Source organism: Sebastes fasciatus, chromosome 4 (genome assembly GCF_043250625.1).
Source record: "Sebastes fasciatus isolate fSebFas1 chromosome 4, fSebFas1.pri, whole genome shotgun sequence".
NCBI classification, from domain to species: domain Eukaryota; kingdom Metazoa; phylum Chordata; class Actinopteri; order Perciformes; family Sebastidae; genus Sebastes; species Sebastes fasciatus.
The window spans coordinates 35,036,814-35,055,728 of record NC_133798.1 but is presented as its reverse complement, the minus strand read 5'-3'; the positions used below and the strand labels follow the sequence as shown (position 1 = coordinate 35,055,728).

Genomic DNA, 18,915 nt, shown 5'->3' with positions numbered 1-18,915 from the left:
CTGTCTGTGGACCTGAGGGGTTCTTGTTGGTTTGTATCTAATTAGCATGTTTTTTATGTACTGAGGTGAAAGGTCATTTAGAGCTTTGTATACATGTAGCAGAAATCAATTCTAGTTTTCATTATAATAATATATCATAATTTATTGGTTGATTATAGTTTGTAATATTAATCTGAATGTGCAGAGTAACTAAAGCTTTCAAATAAAAGTAGTGGGATAAAAAGTACAATATTTCCCTCTGAAATGTAGTGGAGTAGCATAAAATGGAAATATTCAAGTAAAGCACAGTACAGAGGAAATGTACTTTGTTGCTTTCCACCTCTGTACTTTATATAATGTTGGATAGTTAACAGAAAGTAGTCAATAAATGCTGCAGCTCCTCCAGACCAACAGAGGTTTTCCGTGTCTTGTGAAGTGACGGGGCTCCGCAGCGAGAAACGTTATCGTCTCCGACCGGGTGCCGGTGTCTCCCCTGTTCCCTCCGACCGCGGTCGGGAGGCTGAAGCAGGAAAAAGCCAACACTAGGATCAGCAGAGATTCATGGAGAGACCTTCGTCTGGTCAGCTAACATTACTGCCAAGCAGCTGAAATATAGAGTGAAATTGTGGTTTTAGCTGATGTGTGACGCCTCACTGTTTTGAGCGATGACTTTCGTTGACTTAACGGCCACAGGTGTCGCTGTTAACAAGCATTTCTGAATCTTACAAACAGTCCCTTTAATTTGTAAATTATTTTCATTATTCTTCTTTTTATTGCCCATTAAAATGTCAAATAATAAAATACTTTGTAATTTACTCATAGATTAATAAATTTGTAAACACATTTAATAATGCCTATTTTTATTGAACAAATACAATCAATAAAATGCTCTATTACTATCAACGTGACTCTTATGGTCCTCCATAAAAAACTACCACTAAGTGCGTACTGTACACTTATCATTTAACACGATTATTATATTAATTCTGCTGTGATTATTGTTTTTATTATGTGTTTTTAACTGTTTGTTTACTTTCCTCTGAGAGCTTGTAAAGACAGTCTGGATTACCCATGATGCCTTGCTGCAGGTATAAAACCCCTCTTCCGGCCGTTGCGGAGCGCAGACTCGCTGCTGCTGAGCGACGAGCTGAACCTTCATCAACCTCCTCACTCTCTAACACAAACAGCTCTAGATACTTTTACCGCAACGAGGTTTTGTTTTAATTTACGGATGGTGAACTTCTCTGTCGAGTTTTTATCGAATAGTAATTGTTTTAGTTGTGAAAAAGGATCTAAAGACCCGTGTTTCCTCGAAGCTATCATGCTGAACACAGAGGAAAGGTAGGAGGATGCTGCTGCTCTTCAGACATCAACACACGTTACTAACTGTTGTTCTCAGTGTCAGTTCATCAGATTCATGTCACGTTAGTAGGTTATTTCAGTTTGTTTCAGTTGGTATGATGCTATTAATCTTTTATAAGGTTTAGCTTGTTAAAATAGTTTGACTTTACCTGAAGCTAGCTCACAGAATAACAGGAAAACAACAGTGACAGATAGAGACAGAGGTGGAAGAAGCAACGGTCAGATCATTAACTTAAGTAAAAGTAGTAATACTGCAGTGTAAAATTAGTCTCTACAAGTAAAAGTCCTGCATTCAAAGTAAAAGTACAAAAGCATAAAAAATCTACTTAAAGTACCAAAAGTAGTAGCAGTAGTCTGTAGTAGTATCTTCTTCTTTTAAATTTAATTTAATTTATTTATTCATTATTATTATTATTATTATTATTATGTATTTATTTTTTCAATTTTTATATATATGTATGTATGTATGTATGTATGTATGTATGTATATGTGTAAATATATATTACATTTTTATTTTTATTTTTTCTCTTATTATTATTATTTCATGACTTAATTGTGGATACTCTCCCTGTGTTGTATTCTCTACAATTTGTTATTATGTTTCCATGATTGAGAAACAGTTTGTGGCCACATCATCTTTTGTGGCCAGCTGTGTCTGTCTGTGTGTATGTTGTTGTCAGGTATGATTGATTGATGTGTTGTTCAGAAAAACAAAAATGAACTTTCCCTGTATAGTGATTGTTCTATTCAGTATTGACAATTAATAAAAAAAAAGGCCTTTGAAAGAGAAAGTACCAAAACTAAAATGGCCCATTTCAGAATCATTAGCTATATTATTAAATTAAAATTCATTTATTATTCACTTTAATGTTGCAGCTGGTAAAGGTAGGGCTCATTTTAATTGCCTTTTATATACTGCTGGGTGGCTTAACCTATAATAATATATTTAACCTATTAGTTACTTAGATTTTATATCAATAATCGCAATTTGTAAAGTGACTAACGCTTTAAAATAAATGTAGTGGAATAAGAAGTACAATATTTGCTACTGAGATGTAATAGAAGTAGAAAGTAGCATAAAATAAAAATACAAGTACCTAAAAATTGTACTTAAGTACAGTACTTGAGTAAATGACATGTACTGAATAGTTACATTCCTCCACTGCAGATAGGGCTCTGTAAACATGCTCGTATTATGTTTGCAGACAAAGTAACTAAAGCTTTCAAATAAATGTAGTGGACTAAAAAGTACAATATTTGCCTCTGAGATGTAGTAGAGTAGAAGTAGAAAGTAGCATAAAATGGAAATACTCAGGTAAAGTACAAGTAACTCAAAATTGTAATTAAGTACAGTACTTGAGTAAATGACATGTACTTAGTTACATTCCACAACTGCAGAGAGGGCTCTGTAAACATGCTCGTTTTATGTTTGCAGACTGACATAAATGGTTTTTATTCATTGTTTTTGTTTTTACTATCAGTGTACATACAGAGTGGTGCTGCAGATGAGTTTAGTTTTAATATCCAGAGAGATGCTCTAGACGCAATTTGATCATGTTTTTCTCAGAGTGTACAACAAAGATCCTGTAACATATTATGACTGTGCAAAAATGAAGTGAAATGAACTATTACTCATTTTAGTGGATTTAGGGTGCTGCAGCCATCGAAGCTCTCCAGACCACACTTTAAACCCCAGCCAGGATATGTTTTTTGTAGTTTAAATCCGAAGTATGAAACTTTTTGTCTCAAGTATCAGTTTCTTGAACCTGCAAGTTGTTTCTTGTTTGTTCAAATACTGTAAGACTTAGGGTTGCAACAGTGACAACAGTTATTTTCACTATTGTTTAATCTGTTGACAATTTGAATCGAGGTTAAAATGGCCCAAAGATTAAATTTTTATGCCATTTACAAAGATGTTGAATAGAGAAAAGTTGCATATCATTCTATTTAAGTAACTGGAAAAAGTTGGTCCATCTTTTTAAATGCAAGTAAAAATAGATTTTTTAGTTTTGTTTTTATCATTGGAAATTGAATGTAGGGCTCAAACTAATGATTATTTTCATTGTCGATATATTTTCTTGATTTCTCGATTAGTTGTTTGGTCTATAAAATGTCAGAAAATTATGAAAAATGTTGATCAGTGACATCCTCAAATGTCTTGTGTTGTCCACAACTCAAATATATTCAGTTTACTGTCATAGAGGAGTAAAGAAACCAGAAAATATTCCGATTTTAAGAAGCTGGAATCAGAGAATTAAAAAAATAAATTCTTAAAAAATTACTCAAACCGATTATCAAAATAGTTGCCGATTTATTTAATAATTGACAACTAATCGATTAATCGTTGAAGCTCTGATTAAAAAGAGTTTTGGACTGTTGGAGTAAAGGAACATATCTTTCAAACTAATACTGATATCAATATTTGATGATTTTTTAAATATGTTTTCTGATATTTATTATTTTCATAAACACATACCATATATTTAAGATCCGGTTATCAAATAATTGCGACCAAGATACGTACTGAGCAGGACACACTGTACATACTGTGCTGAATGTAGTGGCATATTATGACCTTTACTTTTTTGACCTTCTTTACAGTGTGCATGTGCAATCATAGCATAGTGACCATCTTACTGTATACTGTTGTACTGGATGTTCTTCCTATTTGCGTCGCCATAGTAGTCCTATAGGGATTTGGCATAGGACTTGTTTTTGTCCTCTGTGGGTTTTATCATCTGACACGCAGAGAGGGAGAGATCCATTGATGCTGTGAGCCAGAGCAGTGACTATATTAGCTCTCTGACTGCTACAGCCATGTCAGCTGAAGGCATCAACTGGCCTACATCAGCCTGGTTGCATAACCCCCTCTCTTCTGCTGGCTCACTTCTCAAGCATCAATGGAATCTGTGTGTGTGTGTGTGTGTGTGTGTTTGTGAGGCGTTCAGGGGTGCGTTCAGTCAGAAACAGCTGGATTATCCAACCTGAACTACCTGGGTGTAACTAAGTGCCCCTTTAAGTGACTGGCAGACTGATCTGTTCAGTGGTTGCTGTGGTTGCTGGAAGAATCTGGATCAGAGCGCGGTTGAATTTTCCGTAACGAAACCAAAACATTAACTGTGCCAACCGGTTTCAGCTGACATCTGTAGATGCCAACCTCAGCTATTATTGTTGACCACAGGCGAGGTTGTGATGCAGGCGAGGCCAAGTCCTTTAACATGCATCTACAATTGAGTAATGAGTTGCAGACGGGTTTGAAATGAACACATTGTACTGGTGTTTGCACACTGTACGAAAAACTTGAAGAGGCTCTTTACATGCGGAAAAGGAACAATTTTAGAGTTGCAACTAATGATTCTTTATAGGTGAAGTGATTTTTTTTCCGTGATGGACATTTATCACTATTTCCTGAAATGTTATTGACCAAACCATTAATCTATCAATCAAGACAATAAGTGGTAGGCAAATCATTAGTTGTAGCCCTACCAGCGATATTCAATTTAGAGAAGCTGAAACCAGTGATTGGTCACCTCTAATCAATTTAATACATATTCAGAAGGTGACAAAGTGGAAAAAAATATATTATATATTAGTATCTTTGTCATCTTTACCTTTTTAATATGTAATAAAGTTATTTATTATTTTCTGGCAGTGTGCGGGCACTGTTTCTTATGCTTTGCTTATTCTGAAACGAACACAAACGATGAAAACCAAGGTTGTTGTTTTCAGTTTCTCTCCAGGTGTTTTTGATTAAGCTGAAATACAGTATGGCAGGCGTTTAATGTGGCGCACCACCCTACGCACAAATGCCACCACAGATAGTTTCGTGCCAGGCACACCCTCTTTGCTGCTGGCTAAATACATTGGTAATGTTGTTTCCTGCCAAAGCTAATGTTTTCACAAACTGCGTTAGACATGCAGGCTCAAATGCTGCGTTAATATGACGGTGAAATTATGAAATTGTTATGCTCATTCGGCAGTTATAACTTTTTGCCACAGGCTTACTGTGCCTGTACTGACAAAGCCTGTGCTGAATTACACCGATGCGGGTGCTGGATTTCACAAACTGAAAATGTTTTTCTAAATAATGCCTGACAATGACTGATATTTTTGCTTTTCCTGATTTGACTTCAGGACATCTCTGACTACATACATGCTGAAAATCAAACACTTTTGATGTATCAATTTAGATATTTTCCAAAGTAAAAGTTGGCCCCATGGTCTAGTGTTAAAAAAGTTAAAAATCGCAATAAATCGTAAAATTTAATCTCAATACTTGTAAAATCGCAATACATATCGAATCGGCACCCAAGTATTGTGATAGTATCGAATCGGGAGATAGGTGTATCGTCCCCGTCCTACCCCTCACTGTTCTGGTTATTTAGACTAGTTTGGTTGTGTTTGTTGTCTTCTGTGTGTCTGGCCAGCTGAGCACAGCAACAGTTTTGGTTTCCAGAGGTCAGTGCAACGTGTTTTGACAGGGATACGTCCATCCACACTCGGGGCATGTGTGCCTTTCCTGTTTCTGTCTCGACATCTTTTCCGACGCGCTGCTCTGTCAGACTTCCAGGGGTCGGAGAGGGTCTGAGAACTCTACCGTGTTTACTTCCTTGCATACAGCATTGTGTTGTCTCCAACCTAAACTGTTTTTGGGGCTAACAAGCTTGTTCATGTTGACAATCTGGGTGTAAATTGAGTGTTTTTCCATTACTAAGCTGGTAATTATAGTGTTAGAAGTTGGTTTGGTGCGTTTTGGTCTTCTCGGAGGACCTGCCAGAGCGCTTCCTGTTTTGGTTGAGTTGTGTTTCTTGGCCATTGGCTAAACTCTGCCGCAGCAGTCGGCCAACTCCGGCTGTTCATCCCCTCAAACAATTCACCTGAACCAGTTCTCAAAACAACTCACAGCTCAGGAAGAGCAAACTGGCAAAGGAAGCATTCATCCTTAAAAAATAAAAAAAAAAGTTCCTCTTGCAAACACATGCCCTCACCCCTCCCGGCAGAATCGGACGATGACGCACTTGGCATCGAGTCTCACTGTAACACACGGATGATTAAATCCTCACCAGCATATTAATACAGTCCAGGCTTGTGAGTGTGCTGGGCCTTAATAGTGGTACAGTCTGTGTCACCCATCAAGTCGACCTTCTTTTAAAAACCGTAACCCATATTCTGTTTTTAGGGTGACCTTGTGACCTATTAGGGGGGCTAAAGTCTGCAGCTCTCCAGCTGGAGTGGCATCATGGGGCACGAGGGGGGGGGAGTGGCTGAAATGTCAGAAGACGAAAGTGTCGCCTTTCAAAACAAGCTGGCATTTCCATCAAGGGCAGGCTCCTCTGTCGGTTTCTGGAAGGGAAGATGGAAAAAGAGAAGCAGGTCTTGACATCTTGGCAAGCGTGCTAATCTCTTCTTCCATCTGTGTCCTACAGTACCTGTCCTCCACGATACAGTCTGCATCACTTTTGTTTCTCTGGAATAAATGAAGAGAAACTCTTTGCAGTCTAAACTGTTTTTTAGAAGAGATTGAGGTAGATTTTAAGGTATACCTGCAACCTTACATTCATCTATTTTAGTTTTAGTTTTTCTTGTGTGTTTACAGTCCGTAGTGGAGTACGTAAGTACATTTACTCAAGTACTGTATGAAAGTACAGTTTTTAAGTTACTTGCACTTTAATTATTTGTATTGCTACGTCTAAGCCACTGCATAGAGAGAAATATTTACTATATGTGCTTTTTACTCCACTACAACTATAGTTACTGGTTACTTTCATAGACTGTATATAAGAAGTGGACGTAGTCACCGTGACATCACCCATTGGTTTGTGGACTGCCGTTTTGAAGACTCGAGTTTGGCATTTTGGCCGTCGTCATCTTGGTTATTTGCAACCAGAAGTGACACGAGAGGGTGGAGCTAAGTACAACCGAACGCTGAATAAGACATTTTTAGGCGACCAAAAAGGTTATAATTAACTTTGATGAATGGAAAACACACTGTGAAAGGGTTAAAGTTGTAAGATGAAAACACGGACAACTCCCAGACCGGACAACGCCGTGGTAGCAACCTGTCAATCACAAGGTGGCCACGCCCTAAAGCATCCCCTGCTTTATGGTCTATTTAACTCTAAATGGGACCATAATTTACTAAATGAACATCATGCTGTATTGAAGAAAACTTGAAACTATGATTGAGACAATAAACTCATGTTTACAATGTTTACTGAGGTAATAAATCCAGTGAGAAGTAGGCTCATTTTCTCATAGACTTCTATACAATCAGACTTCTTTTTGCAACCAGAGGAGTCGCCCCCTGCTGGCTGTTAGAAAGAATGCAAGTTTAAGACACTTCCTCATTGGCTTCACTTCTCAGACCCCGGAGTTGCGCACTGGTTACTACTGGTTACTGTAATTAAAATTACAATGCTGCTTACAAGTTCATGCATTTGTAATAATACAGTGTCATATTATTGTGACATAGACAGGAGCCATTCTGCTGCATAATGAGTACATTTTGTTGATAATACTTTTAATTTTGAATGCAGGATTATTACTTAATTAAGTAACTAAGTAATTGAGTGTTTCTATTGTTGTTGCTGCAACTCAATCAACTGATCGGTTGGGCTACAAAACTTCAGAAAACACTGAAAAAGCAGGACAGGAATTATTTCTACATTACGTTTTTAGTTCATATGTTGTCTCTGCATAGTTAAGAACCAAGTAGTGATGAGACAGGGAAAGTGTGCGTGCAGAAGTTGCCTCTGCAAAGTGAAAAGGCCAGGCATAATGGGCTTTGTTTTCCATTGCTCACTCTCTTGGCTCGTACTGCAGATCAGGTTGTCCGGGTTACCTGTCTGGTCTGCAGGGAAACTGGCTGCACAGCTCCTCCCTTTGCGATCGGATGTTTTACTGTGGCACGACTCGGTCATATCAATATTCACTCACAAACAGGTTGTGCCAGGTTCAAATAAAGGTGTAAGAATCTGTCTGGGACAAAACTGAGGCGGGCAGGGGAAGATATTTGCCAATCCAAAAGGCCAGAGACAACATGAGAATCCCTAGCCCTCATGTCGAGGCCCGTCTGGCAGCGTTGGCCGACTGCCATCATGTCTGGTTTGAGATGCACAACTGTAACTCAAAACGCCAGAGATGGGTGTTCCCGAAAGCCTCTCAAGCTATTTGCAGAGGTGTTTACAGATCATGTGCTTGTTTATGAAACATGCCTTCCACCACATGCACAACCTGTCAGGAACTCTTTGAATGCAGTTATAAATCATTAAGCTTTAATTCTGTCTGTCGTAGGCTCGCCTTAAACAATCAGCCTGATTTTCGGAGGAGAGTTTGCCCACATCACATCACATGCTTGTTGGCTTTGTTCTTTGTTTATGTATTATGGTTTGAATTGTGGTCACATGGTTGGCGAAATATGCCAAAATCTATATATAACCAACCAGACTGGACTAACTGGACCACTGAGTCTCATGTTTAAGACCACTGTGTTCCCATCAGTGTGATACTTCTTCTGATTAGAAACTTGTTTGGCACATTCCTCTGTTTGAGGCAAACAATACAATATGGTTCCCAGGATTAAAGTCTAACGGTACCAATTCGATGCCAAAATTCTGAAAATGTGACGGTACTTGTTTTTCTACAGTACCTTAATCCCTGACTATTTTTGGCCCGACCGCTGAGGGCCAGCCCTATAAACGCAAAAGTCTGTCACTTTCCTATGGAAAGCGGGAGAAGCAGTCGTCCAGTGACGCATTCGGCTCACGAAACTTGAACCAAGCTGTTAAACTAGGCGATCTAGTTCTAAAATGAAACGATATTCAGCGGTGGCATTGTTTAGACAGAAAGTTTATGAGCAAGCTGCACATGCAAACGGTAATAAAGGAATGTATGTTGAAGTACATGGGATTAATTGTTTTACTTTTTTTTTTAACCTTGATATCGAATTTGTATCGAATCGTTTATTTTCACTGGTTTTGGTATCGACTACAAAATTTCTGGTATTTTGACATCCCTACCTGCAAATCACATTAAGAGATCAAACAAACAAGCCTCAATCCCTCTGGCATGTTACCTCAGGTGCCTTATTTCGGTGCTAATTACAGGGACGTGCTTAATGAAGTTAAAATGGGGCCGTGTGAGTGAGGCAACAAGCTGAGAGGTTTACATCAGTAGCAGAGCAGGATTACTCATCATGTGTTTCAAAAAGCCATGAGGTCTAACAAATATCTCAAGTACATTTCCTTCCTCATATAAACATTTGCAAAACCGTTAAAAATATATTGTGCATTGTTTGCATCCATGTAAGTTCCCTTGTCTTCTTCCCCTCTTTTTGTTGGTGCTTTGCCATGTTTGTTGGTGTTACAACTGCCAACTGACGATCATCAGAATAGGGTGAAACGGGATTGTGAATTGTGAGGGATCCATTCGTAACAACAGGGCACCTTTTTAATAAAGGTTTACATGTCCTGATACTGCTGAAACGAAGGCGCCAGGGTTTTATGTTCACGAATTGTTTCCTTCACCAACTGTTTTATAAGAATTTCAAGTGAAGGAGAAATTAGCCTGGACAGGTCACTTCTTCTTCTGGTCAGTGACTCTGATCTAATCTTGAAACACTGGATGGACTCCTAAACGGCTATGGAAGCAGCCAACACCAACAGTGTCCGTACAGTTTAGTTTGGCAAGCTTGTAGCTGGTAGTTTAGTATCTTTCATTGAAATGAAAAGCTTCTTAGGAAACGCACAGTCACTGTTAAGCCTTTATAAAACAGCAGTAGAAAAAAACATTAACTTTATCTTACTTTTAATTGAATATTGCAATAAGATAAGTGGTATCCATTTGCCTCCCAGTATAGCTCTAAAGAAGTGAAGTGAATTGTGGAGATTTTAATGTGTTAGTTCATAGGAGTTCTTTTTTTTCCCACATAAACATAATCATTTATCTTGCCAGCGTTGTCACCACTGTCATCATTGCAATCGGCATTACTAAGAAGTGATGTTGCACCGGTAAAGTGTTGCAAAAGAGAGGCTGTGTGTGTGGAAGGATATTTTTTATTAAATTTTTTAGAACAAGTACAAGACAGACGATGAAATTCTAACCAGTTCCTCTTTCTCTCCTTTCAGTTCCTGGTTATCGGGGTCCCGGTTGCCCAGCTCCATCCCTCAGTCTCCAGGGCCTCTGTGGTGTTCCTGATGCCCCTCACCCACAACTGAAGATCCCGAGTGGGCGAGGGACGGTCAGGGATCACTCTCTCGGCGTGCTACTACATAAGGTGACCGTCCTCGACTTCATGCAACTACACAGAGAGCTGTATATGTGACAAACACCTATACCCAACCAACATCTGAACCCATTATACAAAGTGCTGCTTATAAAACAGTGGGGAAGTACATCACACCGAGTTGAAGTGATGTTTTGGTGGGCGAGATTACAATCAAATGTCAGGCCCATAATTGTCACATTAACTGTTGTGATAAAGAGCAAAAACACTGGTTGAACTCATTATTAAAAGAGAGTAAAATGATACAAGTCTTTGTCCCAGATTATTTGACATTAAATACATTTTCTAAGCACTAAATGGTTTGATGGGGGGGGGAAAGTCGGCACGCGTTGTTCTTATTCGCTGTGAGCACTTAAGGTACTAATTGTGTTAAGCGCTTCATCCCTCAGGGACCACTCTAACTAAACACAGGAACACGCTGCTAATGAGTTGTACCCTCATTTTGCAAAGTCACTTTTTTTTAAGCTTAAATATCCTTTAATCTGTCTCCAGCTCGTCATCTGCACCTGCAGTGGATTTAATGCATGAATTCATTCATTCACCTAGTTTTCTCTTGGTGGGCTCAGATATTGTAATATAGAGTAATGAGTTTATTCACATAGACTTCAGAAAGTAAAATAGTACAGATATTTAACAGAAAAATATATTGCGTAATAACCTCTACACACACACACACTGCTTTGTCCTCGCTACTGTGTGTGTGTTTGAGTGTGTGCACGCATTTCAAATTGTACCCCAGACATGTGACTGACCCTGTCCCCGGGGATTAGAGATTTAGGATCAGACAGATCAGTCACAACTGTCATATTCACGTCCTCAGCGAGCAAAAAAGAAAACCCTTTCTAACGTTACTGGTTTATCAGATCTGGCACAAACTCTTTCATACATTCAGACTTTTGTACTTTTAGGCCCATGCATGTATGCAGTACGCAGTATAACTTGATTGTCTCGTCTTTTCCAGCATTAACACACATTTACATGACATTTCATCCAGAGTGACTTAGTCTACAACGCTGCTCAGTATTCAAGATATCAGATCCAAATATTTGCAGTATATTAGCAAACACTGCAAGAACTGCTGCAGGGATAAATAATGAACCAAACGAACAGGATACACATTTAACTTGTGGACATCACTGAATAAACGTTTTCTTCTTTTGACACGGAACTCGTGCTAATCAGTCACATGCTATCAATACAAAATCATAAGCCTGAATAAATATCTGAAGACCAGTATCTCAGTGAGTTATTAAAGCCAGAAGTGGTTTGACCACATATCAGTTAGAGCACAAGACTCGTCTGCTGCTGACACGATACTCAGTGCTGCTTCTTCAAGATACCCACACGACCCAACCACTTCCTCTTTGACTGCTGCTCTCGGAGCTGCTGTCTTCATACCCAATATTTTAGTCTTTGTCATCTAATTTTTAAAGTTTAAAGAGTCCAGTGGTAGAGCTGCACAATTAATCGAATGTTTATCCTGATAATGATTTTGGCGTCCCACAATTAAATGAAGACTGCGATATTGACGTCTAAGGGGCCGTTCATGTGACGCATTTTTTGTGCCCTCAAATCCACTGTTGTCAATGTAGATGCCAGCAGGCGCTCAACTTTTGGAATGCAGCAATGCGTTCCAAAAGTGGCATGTCATGTGACGAGGAACAACCATACTTTAAAAACTGTTCTGAATGTTGCGGCTGCAGTCCAGAGTAGCATAGTGATAACCAAGAGCATACGGGGCGAAACGAAACTGCACTGAATTCAGGTGAAGAAGAAACTTATAAGCACAACATGGAAGTGAAAGCAGCGCTCTGTTGATTTAATTTTGGGTAAAAAGTTTTGGTGCATTTTTATTTTGCTTCCAGGAGATGCACTGTGAATAAAGTCTTGTTTTGATGCAAAGATGTGTACTTTGTACAGCAGGAAGTGAAAACAGTGCTCTGCTTATTTAAATGTGAAAGTGCAGTAAAAATATTGTGTCCTTAAAACCAATGAATAATCGTGATTAGCATTTTGACCATAATCGTGCAGCCCTAGCCAGTGGTGTAGTGGGTAACAACAAGCTACAATCTCTGATTCAAATGTAAACACTATACATTTTTAACCTGCCATCACTCCCAAGTTGGGTTACAACAATTAAGTCTATATTATTATGTTTTCTGATGATGTAGAAGGGTGAAACATGTCTGTGTCATGAGTTGTGATCAGTTGAGAAAATGCAGAACATTCATTCATAATTAGAACTTTTCCAGTGTGTCTGTGACTACAGCTCACATTTATATTGTCAAATTCTAGATTGGGTCTTTAAGGGCGCTTTCACAAGCCATAGTCTGTTGGTCAGACCGAATCAGAGTGAAATCGATCCTTTTGGTTTGTTTCACAGCGCACAAATTAAATCGGACCAAACGAAAAAAACTATTTGCCGACGGGCGTGTACGAAGGAGCGAATTGATCTTTTTCGTCTCAAGAGCTGCCACTTCTATGCAGAGAATCACAGACTGATAATTTGCTGTCAAAGTTTTTTCCCTTTAACTCGGCACTGATCTACTGCGAGCATGAATCCCTTCTCCTCCAGTTTAACTCGAATGACTTCACAAATGTCTCTATTTTTGTGGACTTTATTTAGCATGGTATGTTTTCTTCAGTCCAGATGTCAAGCAAACATCGGACTTCTACAGAAGTCCACATCAGTCCTTTCCCACTTATGTTAACCTGTCGTTTACCTGTGTCCATCTCAACAAATGCCGAGACCACCTCTCGCAAACGGTTTTGGACCGGTTGTTTTCGTCCGCACCGGAGTAGGATTACTGCAATCACAACTGCCCAAACAAACCGCTCCAGAGTTTGAATAAAACGGACTAAATGTTGGCTTGTGAAAGCTTCTTTAGGGTCTTTGTCTCTAGACCCTCGCTTGCTTCAGCCAAAACTCTCCAGTTTTAAAGTGAATCTTAAACTAAATGTTTCTTTCTTCTCTGTCCTCTCTGTAATCATCCAGGATGAGAAGTTGACGGTGACGCAGGCCGCTCCAGCAAGTGGAAATCCCTCTTTTCTCCGCTTCCACTACCAGCTGAATGAGCGCCGCTCGGCCTTCTGGGATACAGCTCTATCAGGAGACAGCCTCTTCCTGGAGATCCCTGCAGGGCCGCTGGTGGAGGGGAGCAAAGAGGGGTAAGGATGTGTTTAAGACCCCTAACTTATAACACATGAAGCTCCCTGCTGTGTTTTCCTGACACTAAAGACACTAAATGGTAAAAGGACTGCTTTTATTGTAACTGGTGTAGAATGTATTTACTATGCAGTCTCTACAGGGTACCTTTTTTAAATGATTACTCCGCCCTCTTTAGGTTTGAAAAGTTGCTCTTGAGTGCAAGATATCACAAGTGAGCTTTGTTAAAATAGAAATATAACCCTGTCAGGTCCTGTCTAACAGAGCTATTTAGTGGAGGTCTGCACACCATATGGGTCTAAATTGTACACGAGAGGCTGTTATCATCCAGTTTTAAGGCGATCAGTGTGTCTCAAATGAAAAATGGATGCTAATAAGTTTCTGTTTTCATTGCCTGGCTTTGTGTTTCACTGTAATCGATGCCAGAGCAGAGTAACCTTGCCCGCTGAGGACACAGAGCCAGTCTTTTGAGCAGCCTGCTTTGCAGCTGCCACTGCATCATTATGTAAAGTTGCCGCTCTTATGTAAAGAGAAAAAATAGAAAAACAACTTCTATGTGTGTCATCGCCACTCACTGTCTCTCTCTCTCTCTCTCTCTCTCTCTCTCGCTCTGTGTTCATCCTCAGGCTAACTGCTCTGCTGGAGTTTGCGGAGGAGAAAATCAAAGTTAACTATGTGTTCCTGTGGTTCCATAAAAACAGAGAGGATCGATGTAAGAGCTCTTGTTATTTTTAAATACTGTTTTCTGTTTTAAGGAGGGGGTTTGCTTCTCGCAACGTTTTGATATTGAATTGAAAATAGGACTACTTTAAACAAGTCAATAATGATTTCATTCTTAAAGTAGTGTGTGTACATGACTGGACTAACCAGTTATGAGCCCCCGGGGCGAAACTTTGCTGTTGACTGAGCAGGACTCAGGATGTGTTGCTGTACACTAACATTTTAAACAGAGATCCCACGGTAATGCTGTAAAGACCCCACTTGTTTACACTGAACCAAACAAAGCTGGCATAATGCTGCCCCAGTTATGATTCTAGATAGCAACACAACAGCAACATAACAGCGCCACGACGGCTGTCCCTTTTACACAGACGTTGATTCGGCTCTGTAACTACCTCCGCTGCCGGCTTAGTGGTGGAGTAACTCTGTCCCCCTATTCCATGTCCGTACCTTTTATACACAACGGTGAGGTGGAATAATGGCGGCGTTGAACAGGCTGCGTGAAAGGGGCTATGAACTGGAAGCAAGGATAAACACCTCTCTCTAAAGTTGAAAAACGCATCTACAACACCTTTATGCCTCACTACTTAGCATGTTGTGTCTTGTTTGTCTAAGGCTGCATTCACACCAGATGAGGCATTGCAACGATTCGCCGCAGGGGTTGTGTTTTTGTTGGGTTGAGTTTCACCAGAAGTTGATTCTGGTTTTACTTTTCCGCCGCAGGCCGTTGCATTTTTTTTTTACGACACCCGCTGCGCCAGCTACTGCCCAAACGCACTACCCCCCATTCAGAATGAATGGGAAGACTTGCATTTTTTCCAGGGCTGTCAAGTGACTAAAATATTTAATCGCAATTAATCACATTTCTTATCTGTTCAAAATGTAACTTTAAGGGAGATTTGTCAAGTATTTAATACTCCTATCAACATTGGAGAGGGTAGTGTATGCTGCTTTATCCAAATGTATGTCTTATTGCAAATCAATTAACAAACAAGTCAAGTCAATTTTATTTGTATAGCCCAAAACACAAATCATAACATGGCAAACTGCAGCCCGACAGGCAACAACAGCTGTCAGTGTGTCAGTGTGCTGACTTGACTATGACTTGCCCCAAACTGCATGTGATTATCATAAAGTGGGCATGTCTGTAAAGGGGAGACTCGTGGGTACCCATAGAACACATTTCATTCACATATCTGGAGGTCAGAGGTCAAGGGACCACTTTGAAAATGGCCATGACAGTTTTACTAAAATTGAGTGCAAGTTAGGAGCGTTATTTAGCCTCCTTTGCGACAATCTAGTATGACCAGTATCTTCACTCTAGTTTTAAAACTGGTCCCGCTACAACCTCCCAAAGACCGAACAACAGTCAGGCCCGATGGCAGCCCGTCAGATTTTCAAGAGGACGTTAAAGAAATTTGTTCCGTTAAAACAAATTTGCGTTAACTTTGACAGCCCCAGCTAATTCCCTAACTAATTTGTAATGAATCAAATAACATGCAGTGAACTTGAAGTTTCTCATTCAGTTGAACTCTGACACTCTTCTTGTTTCCTCCCTTAGCGTCCATCATCAAGACGTTCCACTACATGGGCTTTGAGATGGTGAAGCCGGGCCACCCCATGGTACCGGCCCGGCCCGATCTGGCCTTCATGGTTTACTCTCTGGACAACAGCAGCTCAGACGAGGAGTGACTGCCACACCTCCCTCTCCCACCCTCACCCCCTTCCTTCCACCCCATAAAAACACGCCTTCTTCCTGTTTTCTCCCTCAAGCAGTCGGCTCTTGCTCCGACACAAACCCCCCCCACCAAAATAATCCTTCATCACTGACTGGGAGGTGTCACCTTTTTTTATAGACTTATAGGAGTGGTGGGATTCCCGTCTCCCTCCTTTCCCTTCCACGAGGATATCTTCAGATTGGATAAACGGAGCGGCGTAGCTTGAACTAAGCCATCACGTGCATCTTGGGATTTCTTTTTTCCTGCTTTGCGGTTCCTCTCTTGGCCACATTATTTGTTTGTGCTGCCATCAACAAGACAAACAACAGTTTGACATTCAGGAGAAGGTGGTGTTTTACATTAAAATTCAGCATATCTCTCCTGACCGCTTCGACCTTTTTATAAAAAAAGAGACTTTGGTTTGTCTTTGTGTGCTCTATAATATCATGCAAACTGTGTTTGGTTGTGGTAAAAAGAGGGAATTATGGGTTTGGTATGGTCAATAAAATGTAGTTTTGCTTCATAATATAGATGGGTGAAAGCCTGATCTGTTACATTTAACAGTACATGTAAGCATTTCTTTACACTTCCTGATACAGTACTTCCTGTATATGTTAAGGCATCATTCCAGCGCACGTCAATCACTCTGAGTTTTGTTTTTTAGGTCATCTGCCCAAAACACTCGAGCCACAAATGTGGAAATACCCTGTTAGTCAGTCCGGGCGTGTCGAAGCTGAGAAGCAGCCTGAATGTTGAATGTCGCAACAGGATAGCTGCCAGCTCACTGTGGTAAACACTGCCTCTCCTCCTCCTTCTTCTTCTTCTTCATTGCGCAATAATCAACCTGTCAAGTTGACGTGTGAGTCACTGAGGAGCAGGAGAGGACGGCCTCACTGTTGGTTCGCTTTGCACGTCAGAAACAAACGCTTGATTTTTTTGTTTTCAGAGATCATAAGCTGAATAAATGTTGGTGTAAGATGGTCAGGTTTAAAGAGAAGCCCCACTTACTGTTAACTTAGCATTAAAATGTTCACATAATGTTTGAATCTGGTGAAGCTTCAGCCCCAGTTTGTGCCTCGTCTGTATTTTAACTACGTCTAGGTCGCAGAGCGAAGCCTCTAGAAGGTTGTTTAACAGCACTTATTGTTGTTCTGAATGTGTTTCCAGAAGACTCTTCTAACAATCTGGCTGAAAAAACACTTATTTTCAAGGTGCGGCTAACTTTCATATCCAGGTAGCGAAAGTGTGAAATGACCGACACGTTCTCATCCCAACTCGTCACATACTGACGCTTTGTCAGACCCCACGGCCGTGACAAAGCATCGATATTTGACGCCCCGGGAATGAGAACGTGCTGAAATGACATCAAGTCAACACTTTATTTTGTATAACAATATAAAACAATACAATTTAAGATCATTGTAGGCACAAACTGCGGCTATAGTGAAGCTTCGTTCAGCCCCATAGGATCACCAGTTGAAAGCTCGATTGAAACGAGGCTTCTTTGTGCCTAAAGAGGAGAGTGCAATGTTAATATTTTTTACTCTTGAGTCTTAGTGAGGAATGTGTTTCCATATGTTTAATCCCATGCTGATTCAGACCCGTGCTATGTGAGGAGAATTGTAGAGGTACAACCGGAGCACTTCAGGAGATTATCATATATGCAATTTTTAGTTTTGTGGTTTTTAGTGTTCTCAACAAAACGCCAAAGAATCCATTCTGTCTGTAACACGCTGTCGATTGAAACCTTTCAATAATTCAGCTGATTTAAAGCTATTATGGTATGTAAAGCAATATAAACCGACATTCCCCATGCCAGCCATACTACCTGTAACACCTCAGAGAAACACGATTAGTCTGTTCCATCGTGGTGTTGGGACGGGGCGGGGGCCTTTCTTCTTCTGCATGTGTTCAGATCATACGAGTCTTCATTGCTACTGATTGAGCCCTGACTACGAGCTGTTAGGAAAATGTCAATATATGAATTTTCTCAGAGGTATATTTTTATGTATGTATATTTCTCAAATGTTTATCGTGATAGTTTAGGGATTTTTGTTTTTTTGTTCTCAGTGACCTAGTTAGCAACCGTTCGATGACAATCCACACTTGTATACTCTGGAATTTTTGTCTTGAGGGGGAAAAACAATAAAAGTTGTTATCTTAACAGATGTTTTCTGTTTGTTTTTAAACCTCTTGAAAGGTTATCGGATTTGGGTTTAACCCTCTGAGATTCGCGGGTGATTCCAACCAACTTCACTGTCTTTCAGAGGCTGTAGCAGGTTCAGTTTTAGAGGTAGAGAGGTACAGGTATCACCTGAAACTAGAAAAACCTGAGGAATCCATCAGTACCAAACATGTCATGCGAGCTTGTGGAGAAAGAGGTTAAATAATGCTCCAAAGTTGGGCTACATTTTGTTGAGGAAAAACTGGCATGGCCATTTTTCAAAGGTGTCCCTTGACCTCTGACCTCGAGATATGAAAATGGGTTCTATGGGTACCCACTGTGACATCTACTGTTGACCTTCTATCTCCCCCTAAAGACCCTGTACCCCCTTAAAAAAAGACAAAAACGGGTCTATTGTGGGTCTCAAAGGGTTAAGCTATGTACTGTACGAATGTGTAGAGTTATCACATGTTTTCTTGCTGTGGGGCTTTGTTTTTGTTTTTCAAGACAGCAACTAAATAA

At 40.0% G+C, this 18,915-nt stretch overlaps 1 protein-coding gene across 1 annotated transcript; it reads left to right on the top strand.

Annotated features, from left to right (window-relative positions):
* Positions 1-1,096: 1,096 nt before the first annotated feature.
* On the top strand, positions 1,097-18,393 carry oaz2a (ornithine decarboxylase antizyme 2a). Its single transcript, XM_074633888.1, is given in 6 exon segments — positions 1,097-1,320; positions 10,468-10,534; positions 10,536-10,616; positions 13,621-13,793; positions 14,418-14,503; positions 16,073-18,393. Coding segments are annotated over 6 exon segments (648 nt in total). The 5' UTR covers positions 1,097-1,210; the 3' UTR covers positions 16,204-18,393.
* Positions 18,394-18,915: the final 522 nt, after the last annotated feature.